Genomic DNA, 21,405 nt, shown 5'->3' on the forward strand with positions numbered 1-21,405 from the left:
TACATTCCTCTGCAAGATTTTGATAGAAATAAGCTTATAATTCCCTTGGGCCAATAACCAAGGAGCATGATTGCTGGGCCATATGGGGAGGTAGGTTCTGTTTCCTCAGAACTGCCTGACTTTCTGTGCCCCTTGCTGCATTCCTGCCAACAGTGAATGAGAGTTCCTATTGCTTCACCTGCTCCCCAGCATTTGGTGGGGTCAGTGTTGTGGAATTTGGCCCAATTGTTGTATTACTTTTTAAAAAGATACAATCAGAACCAAAAAAACACTGTGAAAGAAAGCTGCAATCATTTTTGTTTTGTATAGTTGGGAAGCTTTAGCCTCTCTCCTCCTTCTCCGTACCCTGCCACCGTTGGACCTGTGGAGAGCAGCGGCCTGAGATCTCGCTACCGGTCTCCACCCAGTGTGTACAACTCCCCTACCGACAAAGAAGGTTATATGACGGACCTGCGAACGCTGAATTCTTTCCTTAGATGTGAAGAGGAAAAGCAGCATAGAGTTAAGCTGGGTTTGTATGTCTTTTATTTTATTCACATACAGTGTACATTCTTTGGGAATCACTGCGCATTATCCTTAACCTGTAGTTTTCATTACTTTTATACCTTCTATAGGTTTTAAGTGTCTTCTGATTATAATATGTCTTGTTTAGCTTTGGAGAGAGACAGAGTTGTTTAAATGTAATATGATTTATACAGTCAGAATGCAGGTTCGCACAATGGAGGAGAAAAGTGGAGTGAAACAGAACTCGGACTTGTCATCTGCAGTAGAATTGAAAGCTTTTTCAGATGGTACAAGTCATCATTTCTTCCTTACAGTTGAGGTTGCCATAATTTTTGGAAGTACTGCATAGTGAAGCTTGCTGGAATGATAGCTGTCTCTGTCCAGGCCATCCTTTGCCAGGTCGGGTCCAGGAAGCAAGTCCTTACCCTGGGGTGCTGCTGTTTACGACCAGTTTTTAGAACTTTTCTTTAGTTTGTGTTGGAAAACTATGTTAGCAAGTCTTAATCTATTTGGAGTGGATCTGATTATTACAAAGTGAATTATTTCAAACCAAATTACATTATTGAGCAAAGTAATGATTTCTAGCCCACAGGAGCTAAGCAAGGACACATTAGGTGCCCAAGCATTGGTGCCAGGACAAAGCCAGTTACCGGGGCCGTGATTCTTTGTGTCACTTAAAATTTTGCCATTAATTTTTAATTTAATTTTGGCTGAAAGAGCCATAGATGTCAAGGAAACAAATCAGTATTATCTTATTTGTTGATGCAAGCTTTTTCTTTTTTTTCAAATTCTGGGATACTTCAAGTTTGCTGCAATTTTTTTTAAAAAACATCCAGAGTACTTGAAATTTGATATTTTTGTCATAGCTGAGCTTGTTCTTACTTTTATTTTTTGACTTTTAGGGGTTGTTTAGAAGGATTGTCTTTCTTATGTGGAACTGTACAGCTCTTAGTTTTCAAACCTGGAATGAAAGGCATGTTTGTCACTTGGGTTTTTTTTCTAATTGTACGATGGTTAAAGATTTTGATCCGATCCTTATTTTTTGATACCATATTTAGATTCTTAGTATAGGGCTGGGGGTGTCTCTCAGTGATAAAGTGCATTCCTGAGACCTCACAGCCTAACACCTATCACCAAAAAAATAATAAATCTAGTTCTCAGCTTAAAAAAAAAAGAATGCCTTATTTCTAAGTATTGGGCTCCATATTTGTTGACTCAGGCTTTTTGTTGGTGTTCTTAAATTCTTCACCTTACTAATACTTATTTGCTTGTTAGTTACTAAGAATGTTCATTAAAAGCTCCCCTTGTTGTCTTCCATTAAATATTTCTCTTAATTCTATCACAATAGCTAAATATATATAAGATCTTGTTATGTACATGTCAACTTGGAATAATTGATAGTATTGGAGCAGGAGCAGTAGAATAGCAGGTAGGGTGCATGCCTTGCTTCAAGTCCCAACACACCATATGATCCCCGGAGCCCACCAAGAGCCAGGAGTGATCCCTGAGCACAGAGCCAAGAGTAATCCCTGAGTACCTCCAGGTGTAGTCCCCAAAACAAAAAATAGTATCGATAGTGTTACAGCAATTAGTCCTTTATCTCTTAGGCTTTTTGCCTTTGGTTTTATTTTTTCTGACATTAACACATCCATACTAATCTATTGGTTACTGTTTACCTCATATAATTATATCCATCCTGTATATTTTTTTCTTTAACACTTTCCTCTCTACTTAGGTTTTAGGTAGTGAAGTATTTTTCACAAGTTAATCTGTAAATAATATGTGGGAGGGGAGGCTAAATCTATAAATAAACTATTCACCATCAAATTTTGACTTGACTAGTTTTAATCTTTTGTTATTTTTCAGGGGGGGGTGCAGTTACTTAGCTATGCTCAGAGCTTACTCCTGGTTCTGTGCTCAGGGACTTCATTTCTGGTAATATACAGGGGACCTTTTGTGTTGCTGGGATCAAACCCGTGTCGACTGCATGCAGGGCAGGTGCCTAGCTCCTGTGCAAGGCAAGCGCCTGAGCTGCTGTACCATCTCTCAGGCCCCAGTCTAGGGATTTTAAAGAATGACTAAGTTTCTCTGTTCACCTGGTGCCAGTGGAGAGATAACTTTGATACCAACTGAAAAAGTGTCCCAGTCAGTTTTCTAATGGGCCCTCTGCCAGGTGCAGGAAATTGAAATGGTGGAAGAGTCAATCCAGCTCTCTATCTCTTCAACCCATTCTTTTGGTTTTGGTTTTGGTTTTTGGTCACACCCGGCGGTTCTCAGAAGTTATTCTGACTGTGCTCAGAAATTTTCCTTGGTGGTGCTCAAGGGACCATACGGGGTGCCAGGCATCAAATCCAGATCAACCGCATGCTAGACAAATGCCCTACCTACTGGGATATATCTCTTGTCCCCTCCACAACCCATAATATCATTTCATGACAGCGGTTTTATTTTGTTATTTTTGTGTGGTTGTGAAGTATCGATATTTTAGTAATTAAATGCCAATGTCCTGAATAAGTATTCTCTGTCACTGAAGACCTTCCACTTACTCAGTCACTATGCTAGATACTCAAGGGGAAATACCCTCAAAGATCTCAAATTCTTGTTGGGACAAGATACAAACTATAACCTGTAAAGGGTGATTAAAGACTCTGTAGAGGATTCTGTAGGATTAGGTCCCTATATGTAGCTATTTATATGGCAGAGTTAATTTACCGAGTTAAAGGTGTAACCAGTCTGGTTCAGTACAACGAGGAGACACTGCAGGCTATAAATGGAATGCAGTGTATGCTGGGGGAAAGAAAAAAAACAGTTTATTTTGAGGAGGCTATAGTTATCCTGTTCAGAAGGAAATTTGTAAGAATGCAAGCAAGGAACTTCCTTCCACCATTTATTTCCTGAAGATATTTGTCGTTTGTTCATTTCCCACTGAGTCTTTGGAAGTTTTAGAGAATGAAACACAACAAAAACAAAATTTTAACCACTTGTGGTTCTTGTGACTTTTATATTAATGCTGCTCAGGAAATGTTCTTTCTTGTTTTTAGCACAAGCATCTATGTCTTCTGGGAGCTGGGGGAGGGGGCTGGAGAGGACGACGAGAAGGAAATGCCTCTTGAGGCTTGGTCTTCCCTGGGGTTAGGAGTTGAAAGATCCCTGGTGGTGCCGGGGGGACCTTCTGTGTGGCAGAACCGTACCAGATGGGATGCAGGATGCAGAGCAAGCTCCTGAAGAACGGTCTTTCTTGAAGGCCATTGCCATTGCAGGGAACCTAGAGCACACCCTGAGGCCAGCCAGGAGCTAGTTCTCAAATAGCTTCTGCAACTGTCTCCACCTTCATTATTGCAGGGAGTCCAGATTCTACATCACCTTCCACCAGCCCTACTTTCTGGAACTACAGTCGGTCTGTGGGAGATTATGCACAGACTTTAAAGAAGTTTCAGTATCAGCTTGCCTGTAGATCACAGGCCCCATGTGCTAACAAAGATGAAGCTGATCTCAGCTCTAAACAAGCAGCAGAGGAGGTGAGTGTAAAGTAAAAAAGACTTGATATTGGCAGTTTATAAATGGTTAGAAACTTCACCTTGGAGCATTTTTCTCCCTTATCACTTCAACTCTTACTGGTAAGAAACATCATTCTAGCACAAGTTAAACAGGGGAGGTTCCTCTCTCTCTCACTTAGATACCTAAAACTGAACCATACGTTTTACTTGGGGTGGGAGGGAAGGTGGAGGGTTTAGACTACGACTCGGTAGTACTAAGGGCTTACTCCAGACTCTGCTCAGTGATCACTTCTGGCAATTGGGGACCGTATATGGAACCAAGGATCAAACCTGGGTCAGCTGCGCACAAGGCAAATGTCTTAACATGCTGTACTGTTTCTCCAGCCCATATCTCACCCTTATGACACACAGTTCACATTAATGTACTGCAGAAAACATTATCTACATTCATTAGAAAAGTACTCTAAGCTCTATCGTTAAATTTGACACATAAAAGACTCCTGCTTTTCTGTTGTTGGCTTTTGATCTAGACCTGGTAGGATTCAGGGGCATTCCTGGCTCAATGCTGGGTGGGTGGGGGGTCACTCCTGGTAGAACATGGGGAGCATGTGACGCCTGGACGTCCCACCAGCAAAACATGTGTTCTAACCCTATGAGCTATCTCCCCAGCCCAAGATTTTGGTCTTTAAAATATCTTTTAAAGAGCGGTGTGATAGTATATAAAGTAGGGTACTTGCCTGCACATGTCCACATGTCAAACCTGGGTTTGATCACCCAATCTCCCAAATGCCAATTAGGAGTGATCCTTAAGTGCAGAGCCAGGAATAGTCCCTGGAGCACTACTGAGTGTGGCCCCCAAACAAAACAAAATACATTTGGATTAAACATTTGTTTGACAACCTGTAATTCATTGATTTGGTACAGAATTTTTCTTTCATTCTTAAAAACAAATGTTTTTTAAAAAACATCAACATGCGCCAGATAGTACAACAGGTAGGGCATTTGCCTTGCGTGCGATCAACCTGAGTTCAATCCCTGACATTCCGTGTAGTCCCCCAAGTACCACCAGGAGTGATTTCTGAGTGCAGAGCCTGGAGTAACCCCTGAGCATCACTGGATGTGACCCAAAAAGCAAAAAAAAAAGTCAACATAAGTAATTTGGGTGGGGGGTGGGGGGCACATCTGGCAGTGCTCAGGAATTACTCCTGGCTGTGCACTCAGGAATCACTCCTGGCAGATTCAGGGAACCGTATGGGATGCTTGGAATTGAACCCAGGTCAGACGCATGCAAAGCACATGCCCTACTCGCTGTACTATCACTCCAGCCCTATTAAGTAATTTTATATATCTGTAATTTGTATTTGTGCATGGGGCCAGGGAGATGGCTTCATGGGCTGGAGTGCATGCCCGGCTTTCATGAGACCCCAAGTTAATCCCTGGTACTGCAGTGTCCACCCCTCACACCGTACCACTGGGTATGTATGACCCAGGTGGCCCACAGCACCTCTGGGCTCAAGCCAGGCCCCTCTCAGTGAACCTCATAGCTGGGCCCTCACACTGAATCCTCAAGCCTGCACTGCAGGGTTGAGTATCCTAGGGAGGGCCCCTGGACCCCTGAGTACTGCTGAGGAGGCCCCATGTGCAGGGTTAGTACCTGGGGCCAGGAGAGATGGCATAACAGGAAAGCACTTGCCTTTTACTAAACTGACACAAGTTCCATCCCCAGCATCCCATGTGGTCTGTCAAGCACAAAGCCAATGGTAAACCCTGAGCACCACCAGATGTGGCCCAAAAACCAATGTGTGTGTGTGTGTAATATAATATCTGTACATGAATAGTAGCCAAGTAAGCAACAGTATTATTTCATGTATTTGTTTAGGGCAGGGGAAAAATGATTTATGGTATAATTTTTCCTAATTGTACGTTCTAAACTTATTTTTAATAGGTTTGGGCAAGAGTGACTATGAATAGACAACTTACTGAGCATATGGATTCATGGACAGCGAAATTCAGAAATGTAAGTTTTGACACTGTTTTGGGCACAGTTATGCTTGTTAATATCAGGTATGTTGTTAGTATATCCATTAGGGTGGTTAGTTACTAGACTGTCCAAATTATTAGAAGAAGAATGTGGGGGCCAGGGAGATAGCTCTGAGGGCCGGCACACATTCAGGAGCCCCAGGTAAACTCCCCAGTACCCCGAAGCACCACCAAGCATGACCCAAGACAGAAACTGAAACAGAAACTGGAGAGAAAGCACGGCGGGTTGGGCGTTTGCCTTGCACACGGGCCACCCGGGTTTGACTCCCAGCATCCCATATGGTCCCCTGAGCACCGCCAGGAGTAACTCCTGAGTGCAGAGCCAGGAGTAACCCCTGTGCATCTCCAAGTGTGACACAAAAAGAAAAAAAAAAGAAAAAGAAAAAAAAGAAACTGAAACAAATACAAAAGTGGATTGTTGATCATACCTATATCCAAGTTAGCTTGACATTGTTATGTTTTCGTAGATTATTTTTACTCCACACTTAGGAAATGAGTAAACTTCCCAAGGAATGAAAGAATCTTTTCCCTTTTTCCAACATCTCAACTTTCATTTTCACAATTTTTTTTGTCAGAGCTTATTGCATGTCTAGAATTATGACAGAAACAAAAATGAGACCCAACCTTCAGAAAACTTCTGATTTAGGAGCTTGAGAAACAGTACAGAGGGTAGGGCATTTGCCTGGCATGCGGCCGACCCAAGTTTGATCCCTGGCATCCCATACCGTCCCCCAAGCAACTCTAGGAGTAATTCCTGAGTGCAGAGCCAGCAGTAACTTCTGAGCATCACTGGGTGTGACACCCCCTCCACCCCAAGAAAAGAAAACTTGAGAGTTAGAGAAGATAGTGCTGCAGGGAACTAGTGCAAGCTGTCGGTTTCCTCCATTTCTCTCAAGCGGTGACCGGAAAGGGGGCCTATGCTGCATGCAGAGCAAGTGAGATGCTTGTTCAAGGGCTGCTCCTTCCTCCTGCTCCCCACGCCACATTCTTCTCTGTAGAGCTTGCTGTTTCCACTGCATTCTGCCTCAACCACATCCATCCATCCTGCATCGTCTAGGATATTGAGCTCAGCTGTGATCTTGACTCAGCGTCCCTTCAGTAGACTATACCATAGAGAGAGGGCTGACAGTAACGGTTGTGTTATTGTACCAGAAACGTGGAGAGCTTTGGGGTCTACAGCTAGCTCTAGGCTGTGGAGGGGGCGGGGGGGGACACTTTTGTCAGTGCTTAGGAGACAGTGCAGTGCTAGGGGTGGAATCTCAACCCTCGGCTTGCAGAGTATGCACTCCAGCCCTTCGGTTCCTGGGCAGCTGTTTGGTCGGGGTGGTGGTTTTTAGTTTGGATACCACACCCAGGTGTGCTTAGGGTTTAGTCCTAACTGCTCAGATTGTTGGGGATCAAACTGAGGTGAGCCGCATGTAAGGAATCATCTTACCCTGTACTCTCTCTCTCTGCCTGTTGGGCTCCTTCAGAGGATCCCTCCTCCCACCCCAACCACTCCTCCTCCATTTCTGGGCCACATCTGGGGGTGCACAAGACTTGGGGGACCATATCAGGGGGCTGAGGATCAAACTCGGGTTAGCTGTGTTAAAGGGAAGTGCCCTACCTGCTGTTCTATTCCTCTAGCATATTTAGAACTTTTTTTTTTTTAATTAAAAAATTTTAGAGGATATTGTAGATTTGGGTGTGGAGCGATAGCACAGCAGGTAGGGCATTTGCCTTGCACACGGCCAACCCAGGTTCGATTCCTCCGTCCCTCTCAGACAGCCCGGCAAGCTGCCGAGAGTATCCCGCCCGCACATCAGAGCTTGGCAAGTTCCCCGTGGCATATTCAATATGTCAAAAGTAGTAACAGGTCTCACAATGGAGATGTTACTGGTGCCCGCTCGAGCAAATCCATGAACAATGGAAGGACGGTGCAGTGCGCTGCTGTTGTAGATGTGCGCTTCACCTGAAACTTCTCATCCTCCTGTTTTATGGGTGGACATAGTGATAGTTAGACTTGACTTGCCACACACACATAAAATTAAAATGCAAGATTACAGAAGGTGTTTCTTTGGACAGTCATTTCACACACAGATGAGCTTGATGGTAGTTATGCAAAGCAGCATTTGCATCTCCTAGGTCTAAAGATATATTGCAGTATTCACAAACTTTCTTCAAAGACAATCTGTTTTCCACATGATCTGGAAATTGGGTGAACCTGCTAAGAATTATTTACTTGAAAAACTGATCACAAGTCAATATAAACAACATATAAACAAATGTGTGAATAACTACTCTAGAATTGTAGCCTGAAGATTATTCTTTTAGCTAAGTATCATAATCATGAGAAAAGTTCAAGAAGAAAAGATCCAGCTGAAAGTTTTATATTCAGAGAAAAGAGAAGGTGCAGTTTATAAGATGTAGCTAACTTAACCTCTGCTAGCCTTTTACTTAACTCTGGACCCCAGGTAGCTGCCGTTCATTCTGTTGCATTGTTCTCTGTTAAGATTCAGGTGCAAGACAATAAAAGAATTCTTTAAGTTGCATGAAAATAATTTTTTGAGAAATCATTTGAATCGTGTATTTAAGATCTTTCTCATTTTTTTCAGTGGGTCAATGAGACGATATTGGTGCCACTTGTACAAGAGATTGAGTCTGTCAGCACTCAGATGAGACGGATGGGTTGTCCAGAACTGCAAATCGGAGGTCTGTGAAATTAAAGCCCAGCATTTGGTTTACTGCTAATGAATCTGCCAAATGGAAAATCTCTTTTATGAGTTGTCCAATAACTTTCTGTTATCTTGAGGTGAAAAAAGAAATTATAGTATGAGGTTTTTCTCTATAGTATTGGGGGGAGGGATCCAACTAAAATATTTTTATTGAGATACAATTTACCATGCAAGTAAATTGAGATACAATTTACCATGCAAGTAAATTTACCAAGTCTTCAGTCCGAAGGTTTCGATTACACAATCAAATTCAGAACATTTCAACACCCCAAACAAACCCTATACCTGTTGCGGTCGTCTCCTGTTTCACACTGCCGTCCTTCTGCAGCCCTAACACCAAATTCATCTCTGTGGATTAGTGGTCCCAGGTGGATCTGACTGTAGCTTTTGCAGTGTTGTGTCATGTGTAGAATTGTGGAAATGTGGCCACCTTCCCTTAAATGGTAAGCGCCAAATGACGGCTGATGCAAATTGTTACGATGAACTCTTCCGTGCTTTCATTTTTTTCCTTCAACAGTTATTGAGCACCTGCTGTGTACTTGGTCCTATTCTAGGGTTTAGGATTAGCAGTGAGCAGAAAAGCTTTCCAGAGATAGTAAGCAAGATCAGTAAGATTGTGATTAGGGCGCGGAGGGAAGAGGGACTAGTGAAGGGTGTGGTCACTGTCTAGGGGAGTGGGGGTCAGGGAAGATTTCTCTGGCTTGGAGGGAAGACCAGGACTCGATGGGGAAGCACTTCTGGAGTTGTGGAGACGCGTGTGGGTGACCTGTGTGCGCGTGCTCTTCCCCCAGAGGCCAGCATCACGAGCCTGAAGCAGGCTGCTCTAGTCAAAGCCCCGCTCATCCCAACTCTCAACACCATCGTGCAGTACCTCGACCTCACACCCAACCAGGAGTATTTGGTTGAGAGGATCAAAGGTAACTTGATTTGAAGAGGAAAAGAACAAAAGCCTTTGTCAGTCCTTGAAGATTTCATAAGTAAAGATAATGAGGGAAAATTATATCTTAAAAAATTACGAATATCACTTAAGTAGTATGATTTTATAAAATACAAAGATGTTTTAATTGCGGCTTACTTGGACAGCTTTTGACTTTATTATATGCTAGGAATTGTCAAAATAATGTAGTTAGCCCTGAGTGCATAATTAATGGTTTTAATTTATGTATGTAGGGAAACACATGAGCTCACTGGGCTGAAGTGACTCTTCGACTCGTTCTCTCAAAGTGCCATCAGGACATTGTTTTATAATTGCTGCCCAATGATCCTTGTTTCTTTCGATTTTTTAACTTTTAAAATGTTCCTTATTTTTTTATCATTTATTATTATTGGGGAGAAATATAATCTACTGAGAAAACTGATGAGAATTTGCTATTTAGGTTTGCCACAAGTCTTAATTTGAAAATGTTACTCTCTCTAGCTGTGGGCCAGTTGAGACATAAGCATTTGTTGTGACTTTAATAAGAAAACGTGGAGCTGGGGCAATAGCACAGCGGGTAGGACGTTTGCCTTGCACGCGGCCGACCCGAGTTCGATTCCCAGCATTCCATATGGTCCCCTGAGCACCGCCAGGGGTAATTCCTAAGTGCAGAACCAGGAGTAACCCCTGTGCTTCGCCAGGTGTGACCCAAAAAGCAAAAAAAAAAAAAAGTGCGTAATAATTCACATACACAGTAGAAAGAACGTACAGCAGAGATTGCTCACTTTCCTCTCCGCTCTCCTTGCCTTGTCCCAGCCCCCGCTCCTGCCTGGGCTCTCTGCGCCGCCCCAGCCACGTCCTCCCTTGTCTGATTTGAAGCATATTCTCTTGATTCTCATTAGCACACCTGGGAATATCTCTGTATGTATAGCCAAAAGAGAAAATCAACTCTCATAATATATAATGCTTCCAGCTAGTTTATTTGAATTGGCATTCAATTTCTGTGCAAGTTATTAGTTGGTAGATTTGCTTCTTCTAAACTATAGGATTCCCTGTTTGGGAGCTGCGTGGGGTGGGAGTCATGTTACATCACACCGCAGGCTGAGGCTACTCCCAGCACAGTGCCAGGGACTAAGCCCCAGGCTCCAGCCAGCAAAGCCTGAACTCCAGCCTTTGCCCCATCTCCCCAGCCCCAACATTGCCTCAGAGGTAGCAAGGTATTTTACATCAAAAAAAAGGTATAGGTCTGGAGTTGTTTTTGATTTTTGTTTCTTGTTTTGGCAGGGGGTAGGTGTATGCATGCACATTTGAAGTTTTCTATAAAGTATTAATTGTCAGCTATACCAGAGGCTTGGAAGAATACTGCCAGCACCGTGTAGGTCATCTAGAGAGACCAGTTACCAGTATTTTGCCATATTTGATTATCTCTGCATGTATATGCACACGCAGTTACCAACTCTACTGCCAACATCATTACTCTTTCAGATGGAAATTCCTAAAAAGTTTTCTCCCACATAACCACAAGACAGTTATCAGCTATTAAAAAGCTAACGGTAACTCAACAGTAACTGCTCCACAGTCCGTTTCAGGTTCCCCTTAGCCCAGGAGGGAATGCTTTCACCCCAGCAGGGTACAGTCTAGGCTGGCAGCATCATGCTGCGCTTCATTTATGCTTTAGTCTCTGTGTTTTAAGAGTATTTCCTATGCTCTTTTTCTCTCACCTGACACTCCTTTAAGAATTTGTTAAAAAAAAAAATTGTGCTCTACCACTTCTTGGATTTATTGGATTCTTCCTGGTGACATATGAACTGATTTTAAAAAAGAAAAATCCTGTATTTGTGTTTTGTTTTAATCAAGTTAGGGTTTCCTCCCTCATTCTCCTCCCCACAAACCCAAATTTTTTAACAGTCCTTTTATGATATTTCCTTGGTCCTTTTTTTCTCCTCCCTCTTGCATAATCTCTCTTCCCACCCCCCCCCCCCCACCCCTGCCCGCACTTCACCTTTGTTCTGCAGAACTTTCTCAGGGAGGCTGTATGAGTTCATTCCGATGGAATAGAGGTGGAGATTTCAAGGGACGCAAGTGGGACACCGACCTACCCACGGACTCTGCTGTGAGCCTCTCGTTTTTGTTTGCTCGGTTTAAGAATTTTTAATTACTGGATTTATGGAAGGGAGGGTTTGAGGGGAGAGAGAGTTGTTTGCTTTTTCACAATAAAGATAAGTACAAAAGAATGTAGGGGACCAGGAGACAGTGTAGTGATTAGGGCGCAGCCTGCAGTTGCTGGGCCCGGCATCACCTGGCTTCTGGAGCATGGCCAGATGCAGCTCCGAAGGCCCGGAAGCACCACTGAGGGGCCCTGATGGTTCCTGGCACTGCAGGCCCGAGCAGTCCCACCTTAGAGTTCAGTTAGTCAGCCCCTGAGGCCCCCTCAGCACCGCTTGGTAGAACCCAACCAACCCCGCCCCCCCCAAAAAAAAACTTTTGTCATCCTTTGTGTAAAATACCATCTTCCCCACCCCCCACTTTTGAAGTGTTTGAATACATTTTTATTATTACACACTGTCATTTAACCAGTGTTCAGTATCGGTCATTAAAGTTTGATAAATGTGATAAGGAATGAGGTTTTTATTCGTAGTTCTGCCTTAGCATTGCAAGGAATATAATGATGTGCTTTTTTTTTTTTTTTTTTTTTTTTTGCTTTTTGGGTCACACCCAGCAATGCACAGGGGTTACTCCTGGCTCTGCACTCAGGAATCACCCCTGGCGGTGCTCAGGGGACCATATGGGATGCTGGGAATCGAACCCGGGTTGACTGTGTGCAAGGCAAACGCCCTACCTGCAGTGCTATTGCTCCAGCCCCAATGATGTGCTCTTTAAAAAAAAAAAATGCTGGTATTCATCTTTTAGTAGTTCCTTTTTTTTTTCTTTTTTTTTGGTTTGGGGCCATACCCAGGTGTGCTTGGGAACTACTCCCAGCTCTGCTTGGAGGCCCATATGGTGGAAAGGATGGAACTGGGGCCCTGTACTCTCTCTAAATGGCCAAAACTGTATGTGCATTCTATCTTAGTTTTCCTTAGTTTTCCTGTTAAGTATATGGGTGTGAAACATCTCCTTAAATTGAGGGATGTTTTTACTTATAACCACTTGAAAGCTGTTTGGTGAATTTTCTCTTTGCGGTGAGGGAAGGGCATTCCCAGCCATTGTAACCTGGTGGTTCGGGCCAGACCGTTCAGTGCCTGGGCCAGCGCTGTGGTGTTGCTTGGCCCACCAGGATTGATCTCCAGGCCTCCTGCATGCCCAGAATGTGTGCCTGTCCTTTGAGATGTCTCCTGGGGCCAAGGAAATATGTTTAATTGCAGTTCTTATATGGACTTGCAGTGGTAGTGGGAAAGCTAGGGGTTTTTTGTTTGGTTTTGGTTTTTGATTCCGTAGCTGATGCTCAGGGCTTACTCCTGGCAGTAGTCAAGGCACCATAAGTAGTGCTTTGGGTTGAGTCTGGGTTGGCTGCATGCAAGGCAAGAGGTTTACCCATATATTCTCTCTCTCCAGCCTTCAAAGCCAGATATTTTTTAAGGGTTTTCTCTGTGATCTTTCATGCTAACTTTTGATCATTTGTTTCCTCAACTTCAGATCATCATGCATGTGTTTTGCACCTACCTGGATTCCAGACTGCCTCCACATCCTAAGTACCCTGATGGAAAAACATTTACTTCTCAGCACTTTGTTCAGACACCAAATAAACCGGGTACAAACCTCTCCCTGAAGGAGTTAAATTTTTTCACATGTAATATTGATAGTGATTTTGGTTTTTAATGGTGCTTATTTTCTTTACAGATGTGTCAAATGAAAATGTTTTCTGCATCTCTCAGAGTGCTGTCAACCCTCCCCATTATGAGCTGATCTATCAGAGTCATGTCTACAGTCTTCCAAAGGTACAATTATGTGTAGAAGTTGCTATTACAGAATCTCATGGATGACTTGCTCTGATGATGTTTTTAAAATTAGATTCACTTGTTTATGGACTAGATAAACTTTTAAATTAGGGAAAATAAGTTTCTTATATCTTCTTTTTTAAACATAAGAGTAATGCATGCTTAATTTGGAAAAGAAAAGAAGGGGGAAATCATTCATTTTTCTGTTACAGGCAGCTAATGTTAACATTTTAGTGTATTGCCTTTTGGAAAAATTCCTTTTTTTAATGAGTTGAATTCATTTTACATAGTTTTATATCCTTTTAAGAATTAACTATGATACAGTTTTCTGTGCCATTAAAAATCTTCCTAAGAGTTTTTGTTTGTTTGTTTTTTGGGGGGTTTTTGTGGGGGAGTCATACCCGGCGATGCACAGGGGTTACTCCTGGCTCTGCACTCAGGAGTTACTCCTGGCAGTGCTCAGGGGACCATATGGGATGCCGGAAATCGAACCCGGGTCGGCCGCGTGCAAGGCAGACTCCCTACCCGCTGTGCTATCTCTCCAGCCCGAAGAGTTCTTTTTAATAGCTAAAAACTTCCACCAGGGGCCAGAGTGATATATGGTTTCCCCAAGCCTGCCAGGAGCAATTCCTGAGTGCAGAGTTAGGAGTAAGTCCTGTGCAAGGCCACAAGTAGCCCAAAATCAAAACAAAACCCAAAGAAAAAAACCCTTCCATTATCAGATTATTACATAAATTATTCAACCATTCCCTTCTTGTCAAAACTGGGTATTTCCAATTCTTGATTATCATACTTCATCTTTATGCATATACGTATCTGCATCTTAGATAATTTTTTAGCACAAAGTCCAAATGTGGAATTCTAGTGTTCTCAAGGTTTTTGAAATACCTTATCAAATTACTTTATTAAAAATTATTGGGCCAGTTTATACTCTTAGCCAGTTGTTTTAGTCTTTTTCTTATTTTTTGTTGTTTGGCTTTGGAGCTGGTGGTATTCGAGAGCTTCTTCCAGCTCAGTGTTGGGGTTTCTCCCAGCAGTCATGCAGTGCTGAGGATTACAGCTGGTCTCAGCACGCAGAACAAGCACCTGGCCCTTGGAGCCTTCTCCCTGGCCTGGCATTTTACTCTTTGATTGCAAATGTCAATTCTGTTGGTGACCTTTGCAGTTATTTTTGCGACCAGCATCTTTACTATGAATGTATACATTGACTATAAGTTGTGTTCTGTCCAATTCCCAGCAGAGAATATTAATTTCCTTTCATTTGGTTTAAAACATAACTGTGAATATAAGTATTTGGGGCCCATTGGATTTCCTGTGAGTACCCGTGCTTTTTTTTTTTTTTTTTAATTTTTATTAGTGAGACACCATGAGGTACAGTTGTATACTTACAAATTTTTGTGTTTGGGTTTCAATTATACAATGATCAAATACCCATCCCTCCACCAGTGCCCATTTCCCACCACCACAGATCCCAGTGTCCCTCCCACCGCCCTTCCCCCCCATTCCACCCTGCCTCTGTGGCAGGGCATTCCCTTTTGTTCTCTCTCCTTTTGGGTGTTGTGGTCTACAAAAGAGGCATTGAGTGGCAATCATGTTTGGTCTATAGTCTACTATCAGCCGTGCATTTTATTATTATTATTATTATTATTATTATTTAAAGAAACACAGCCAGAAAGATAGTACAAGAGTTTATCAAGATGCTTGTCTTGGGGCTGGAGTGATAGCACAGCGGGTAGGGTGTTTGCCTTGCACGTTGCCAACCCGGGTTTGATTTCCAGCATCCCATATGGTCCCCTGAGCACCACCAGGAGTAATTCCTGAGTGCAGAGCCAGGAGTAACCCCTGTGCATTGCTGGGTGTGACCCAAAAAGCAAATAAATAAATAAAAATAAAGTCTGGGCATTTCTTCATACATAACATATTCAACAAGCAAATTTTCTGATTAAATTTAATTTTTTAAAAAATGCTTGTTTTGCATGTGATCGACCCTGGTTTGATTTCTGGCTCCACATACAGTTCCTGAACACAGAACCAGGAGATTGCCTCTGAGCATTGCTTAGCGTTGCCCAAAATAAACCATCTTTTAAAAGTCATGTATCTTCAGGCCTGTGGCTGTGGCTTAAAGCACATATCTTACCTGTGAGACGCCCTAGATTTGACCTTTGGCACCACAAAAATATATATACATTCTTAGAGCCAGAGAGATAGTACAGGATTTAAGATACTTGCTTTCCCAGCCACCAACCCCGGTTTGTCCCCAGCACCATATATAGTCTCCAAGCACAGAGCCAGAAGTGAGCTCTGAGCACTGACAAGTGTGACCCAGAACACACCCCCTCATCCTGTGCACCCCCCACACACAGAGTGTATCCTCAGATTTTTTAGTTAAAATACACTAAAATTAGAACGAACAAATAAAAATTGATTAATAAATCAAAAGTCTAAATTCAGGAGCCATTTTACAGATCAGAAATTATACTAGTTTGATTTTAGCAAACTGGCAAAATGCTGTCTTATAGTTCCTTAGATAAAATTAATATGTAAAAAAATATTATACTGATATTAAAATATACTCAATGTGTTTTGAAGTATGAGTAAAAGGTTGTGGGTTTTTTTTTTCCTGTTGTGGGGAGGGGGTGTGTATTTCTTTATAGAGCCACACCCAACAGTGCTCAGGGCTTACTCCTTCCTGGCTGCACTCGGATCTTTCCTGCCATGCTCTGGCAATCATAATATGGTACCAGGCATTAAACCCAGGTCGGTCACATTCAAGGCAAGGATCCTACCTGCAGTATTAGCTTTCTGACCCCAAGCTTTTTCATCTGAACCCTTGTTTATACTGTAAGCTTCAGGGCTAGTGTGTTTTGTGGTGGGGAGTAATTCCCTGTGATACCCAACTGGCATGGCTGATGACTTCAGTGTTTGGGCCCGTGGTGCTGGGGACCCCCCGTCAGGACCACACCTGACTGATCCAGGAGTCCTACCCAGCTATAGCCAGTGGAGCCTGAGGGACCGTGCCAAGCTCGGGATCAAATCTGGGGCCTCTCATATAAGGCATATGCTCCAGCTGTTATCTCCCCAGCCCCACAGAGCATTTGTTTCATGTAGTATTAGTTGGGGACCCCATAGATGCTATGGAACCTCCCGCTCTGTTTAGCTTCAAGCCCAGCCCACCCTCCAACCCTATTCCCCAAAGTCCTGCTCTTCTCTTCCCCTGAGGGAAGGATTTCCAGATTGACTATTGTGAGTCAGGTGCCCTCCTGTTTCAGGATGGGCCACACTTGGAACATTCTGCACCCGTCATTGTGAATCTAGGTTTCCTGGGTGTCTTTGCCTCTGGACTCAATTAAGCGAACCTTTTCCATCTTGTTCTCCACAGCATTCCCTTTTCCAGTGCCAAGTAGGCACTGCTGGATGAGTGACTGAGAGTCTGCGTCGGTGCAATGCTGCGTTCATGGGTAGATTTGCATTTTCCTGTCAGATTGAATCTCTTACTTGAACCAGTTTAAATCTTGCCATCTTTTTTGTCTTTGTTCCAGGGCCGAAATAATATGTTTCATACATTGTTAATGTTCCTCTATGTTATTAAGACCAAAGAGTCAGGAATGCTTGGGTAGGTATTTATGTTTGAAAAACATAAGTACTTTGTTTACTGTTTTTCTCTCCTATTCAGAGGGTACCATCATACACCAGTAAGATTTGTGGAGTCAGTAATAGATGTTGCTTCCACTGCTAGTGGCCCCATCACTGCCTAGTTGTGCTATCTTGTGCATGTTCTTTTATTCCTCAGAACCTCCATTTCCCTGTGGGTTTAAAAAGAAAAAAAAAAAGAGTAATCGAATCCCTTCAGTGGACGGTTCTGTGTTCCCCAAGGGATCAAATCTTGGGATCTATAGCAGGCTCTTGCCAAAGACCAGAAACGGTTTTCTGTTTTCAGATACCCTATTTCAGATGCAGATCAAAATATTTCTACTTCCTGAGACAGCTTCTAGTTCATAATATTGTTGACAGGGGGTGGGGAAATTATTTATGGTTGAAATTATTTACATTTGTTCAGTCTAAAGTACATGGTAGTGAAGGTCACTTACTGTTGTACTGAATTAATAATTGCTGTATTGTTATTTCGGTGTTTTGAAAGTTTTTTCTATCAATATTTTAAATCAGTGGACTCCAGATAAAGGTAGGAAGATCAGGTGATACAGGTAGAATCTGGGTACAGCCCTTGGCCACACTTAAGTACCAAGAAAATGATTTGAGAAGAAAGCATCTGGGGTTCACACCAGTTCTTTTCTGCATACCTCCTTCCTGTATTGTTTAGGGGTCTTATGTATATAGAATCTCTCTAGAACTTCTGTGTCTGTGTAGCCAGAGCCACATGCGGCATTGAGGGAATATTTGAAATGGACCTAGTCTGAATTGAAATATATTGTGATACCAAAGAACAGGCATTGAAATCTTAGTGACTTTTATATTGTTGCTCCACTAAAGTTTCAGTGAAGTCCATCATTAAAATTGATCTCACCTGTTTAATAACAGGGTGATAGGATATAACCCAAAAAGAGTCTTATAAAGAAATAAATGCTCAACTTTGTTTTGTTTGGGGGCCAGGCCCAACAGTGCTCAGGGTTTACTCCTGGCAGGCTCAGGGAACCAGATGTGTTACCAGAGATCAACCCGGGGTGAGATGTAGGCAAGGTGAGCACCCTACCCAGTGTCCTCTCTCTCTGACACCAACACTCGAAAATTTTTTGTTTATTAATCAAAATTATTACCCACACTACTAAATGATGTGCTGAGGCTCATGAAGTCAGTGCCCTGGGTCCCCCAAGCCCACTCCCCAATGGGAGCCACCTAAGTCTTCAGTGTCACACAGTTAGCTCATTTCTTGGGTTATCTGAAAGCCCTGTTCCTCCCCGCGCCCCTCCCGCCACCTGTCTTTTGATTTTTGTGTCTTTTTCCCAGATCTCTTGCGTACAGAGCCTATGCGCCATCTCAACGGTCCTGATACTTTGAATACTCAGTCTTAGGCCTCAGAACAGAAGTCGAATTTTTCTTTTTGTCAAATGCATTGTGGTTTAGATTAAGCTATGCTGATAATGCCTGTATGCAAAGTGCAGTAAATATCTAATTCGGGCTGAAGAGGTCAAATTCTCTAGGAGGCCTTAGAATTTTTGTCTTTTTTTTTTTTTTGATGGCTTTGTTTTTGTTTTGTTTTGGTCCCATACCTAGTGGTGCTCAGGGCTTATTCCTGGCTTTGTGCTCTGGGATCACTCCGGTGGGCTTGGGAAACCATATGAGATGCTGGGGGATGGAACCCGGGTTGGCCTTATGCAAGCAAGCACCCTACCTGCTGTTCTATCACTCTGGCTACATGGGCCTAGCAGCAGCATCATAGTCTCTCTCTGGATAGGGCCTTGTGGGCCTAGAACTGTCATAGTATCTCTGTGAATAGGGGCTCCCTTAATTGTGTTCCCATGTTGGGGGCGCTGGCAGTTCTTGACCTAGAGATATGGGCCTGACAGATTCCATGCTTGGGGTCCTGCAGGGTTGTCCCCACGATGCTGTAGGAGATGAGGTGGTGAGGATGGGTCTCAGAGCTCACGCATACAGGGCTAATTGACCTCTTGTCTCAGCTGTATCTTGATCTCTGTATGTGGGGAGGGAAAGGGGCGGAACCACCCCTGGCAGTGCTGGGGTACGTATACAGGTCCCAGGATAAACCCAGGGACTCCTGTGTGCAAAGCTTACCTTCCTGCTGTTGAAGCCATCTCCCCTCACAATTCTTATTATTTTTTAATTGACACTTTTACTTTAATCTTGCTTGCTAAATTATCCTGTTAGCTCTATTATCTAGTGCAATCATTCTTCAGGTCCACTGAAAAATTAATTTTCAACACTCCGTAAATTCATTTATTCTAAATTTGGGTTTTAAGCACAGTTAAGAAAGTAATTACTGTTACAAGATTTCACCTGATAAGCCATGTGTAACATAACTCGTTGCAGAAGAGCGTTAAATGTTGTCAATTAAACATGCATTCCTTTAAAGACTCTTGTTTTAGCGACTTGGACAAAGAGACCTTCAATGCTTGGTGCCACTAAAACTTTCTTCTCTTTCTAGGAGAGTTAATCTGGGGCTGTCTGGTGTGAACATTTTGTGGATTTTTGGCGAGTAATGAGTCAGTTAATTCCAGACATTTGAATTTGAATGGGACTTGACCCGAAGTTGGATCTAAGAACCTCTGAGTCACAAGCTCCTCTGCAGTAAGATACCCGTATATGTGTTTGTGTGTAAAAAAAAAACTCTCCAGACTGAATCAAAACTCTACATGTGTAATGTTTCTTGTGAGAACCCGTGCTTCCCCCAGGATAGCCTTTCAAATTTTCCTTTTGCCTAAAAAGCTGCATCTCTTCCAATTTTTGTTGATCCCATCAGTACAGTTTTCCCCTTAAAGTCCTTTTTCGTACAACCCAACCCCCAAATGAGAATCATTCACCTGATTTTCCCCTCAGAAGTTGTGCATATGGTTGTTTTTTTTTGTTGTTGTTGTTTTTAATCTCACTGTTTAGTATAAACACTTAAACAAATGACTAATTTAGTTGGGGGTGTTTTGGTTGTTGTTGTTTTTTTTTTCCCTAATTTCTATCCTATATCCCTGGTGTTCTGCAAATCAACCCAAGGTTCATATTTAAAGAGATGGGCTAAGTTTCTTAGTCATGTATTTGTCCATGTCTATATTTTTCGTTTTTTGGTTTTTTTTTTGTGATATTTTTCTTATCCATATGTATTTTAAAAGAAGGGTAAAAGAAGCTTCACTTTCTGGAGTTTAAAAAGCCAGCTCCTGGCTGTAGTAGCAGGCAGGATGAAGTTGAGTTTGAGCTCAGAGTCTGAGGACATGAAAAGAATTGCTTTGGTTTTAACAATAGTTCTGCTGTTACATATTGTTTTATCTTAAGAGTTAAATACCTTTAAGAACACGTATTTGTATGAATTGTTTAAATATGTTCTAATATCTGGAGGGCCTTCGGCCTTTAATATCTGGAGCATGAAAAGTCACCAAGGTTTTAAATTTTGATTTAAATCCATCTGTATTTTCACATATGCATACACAAGATCTCAGGGCAGTCCGCGTGTATTTTTATAAGTAAAGCATTTGAAGCTGCTCCTGTGACCACACATAAACCTGGACACAGCCTATGGATCACACATTGATGCTAATATGCACCTAATTTGACATAATGTGTAAATTCTGTTTTTCAAAAAGTTAATATTTTAAAAGTCGCGTGTACATAGGAAAAGAAGTTCCTCTATTTTGACTTGTTATCCATGAAACATGTTTGCTATGCTGTATAAAAAAAAATTAAATGTGTTAATATAAGAACATGTTAAAAATCTTAAGTCTGCTATTACAAAAAAAGATGTTACAGAGTACCAGTTTCTGTACTGCTAAACTATTCAATGCATAGTTTTCATTAAAGAAAATTAACATGTAAGACTTTTTTTTTAATAGGACTTCAAGTAATTTGGGCGGGGGGGGGTCATAGGGGCCTGGGCCACACCCGGCCATTGTCAGGGGTCTCAACTGGGGGTGCTCAGGGAACCACATAGGATGCTGGGGATTGGTCAGCTGCATGTAAGGCAAGTACCCTGCTTGCTATACTAGTATCTCTCAGGCCCCTGACTTTCAAGTAAATTTTAGCATAAAATGAAAGTTGTAATACATATGTATGTGTAATATATTTATATCGGGTTTGGGGCCACTCCTGGCAGTGGGGTTCCAGGGCTCAGACCCAGAGCTGCC

The 21,405-nt window shown here is 42.5% G+C and overlaps 1 protein-coding gene across 1 annotated transcript in view; it reads left to right on the plus strand.

The window, feature by feature from the left end:
- TMEM209 (transmembrane protein 209) overlaps window positions 1-21,076 on the plus strand; it is a 33,740-nt gene extending 12,664 nt beyond the window's left edge. The window contains exons 6-15 of the mRNA XM_056118226.1: window positions 310-511; window positions 3,847-4,022; window positions 5,947-6,018; window positions 8,636-8,732; window positions 9,547-9,672; window positions 11,687-11,784; window positions 13,305-13,419; window positions 13,509-13,606; window positions 17,146-17,219; window positions 19,725-21,076. Of these exons, the coding sequence (XP_055974201.1) occupies window positions 310-511; window positions 3,847-4,022; window positions 5,947-6,018; window positions 8,636-8,732; window positions 9,547-9,672; window positions 11,687-11,784; window positions 13,305-13,419; window positions 13,509-13,606; window positions 17,146-17,219; window positions 19,725-19,779 (1,113 nt within the window). The 3' untranslated portion in view covers window positions 19,780-21,076. The remainder of the gene's footprint in view (window positions 1-309; window positions 512-3,846; window positions 4,023-5,946; window positions 6,019-8,635; window positions 8,733-9,546; window positions 9,673-11,686; window positions 11,785-13,304; window positions 13,420-13,508; window positions 13,607-17,145; window positions 17,220-19,724) is intronic.
- The last annotated feature ends 329 nt before the right edge of the window (window positions 21,077-21,405 follow it).

This window comes from Sorex fumeus, unplaced genomic scaffold (assembly GCF_029834395.1).
Source record: "Sorex fumeus unplaced genomic scaffold, SorFum_2.1 ptg000037l, whole genome shotgun sequence".
Classification (NCBI taxonomy): Eukaryota; Metazoa; Chordata; class Mammalia; order Eulipotyphla; family Soricidae; genus Sorex; species Sorex fumeus.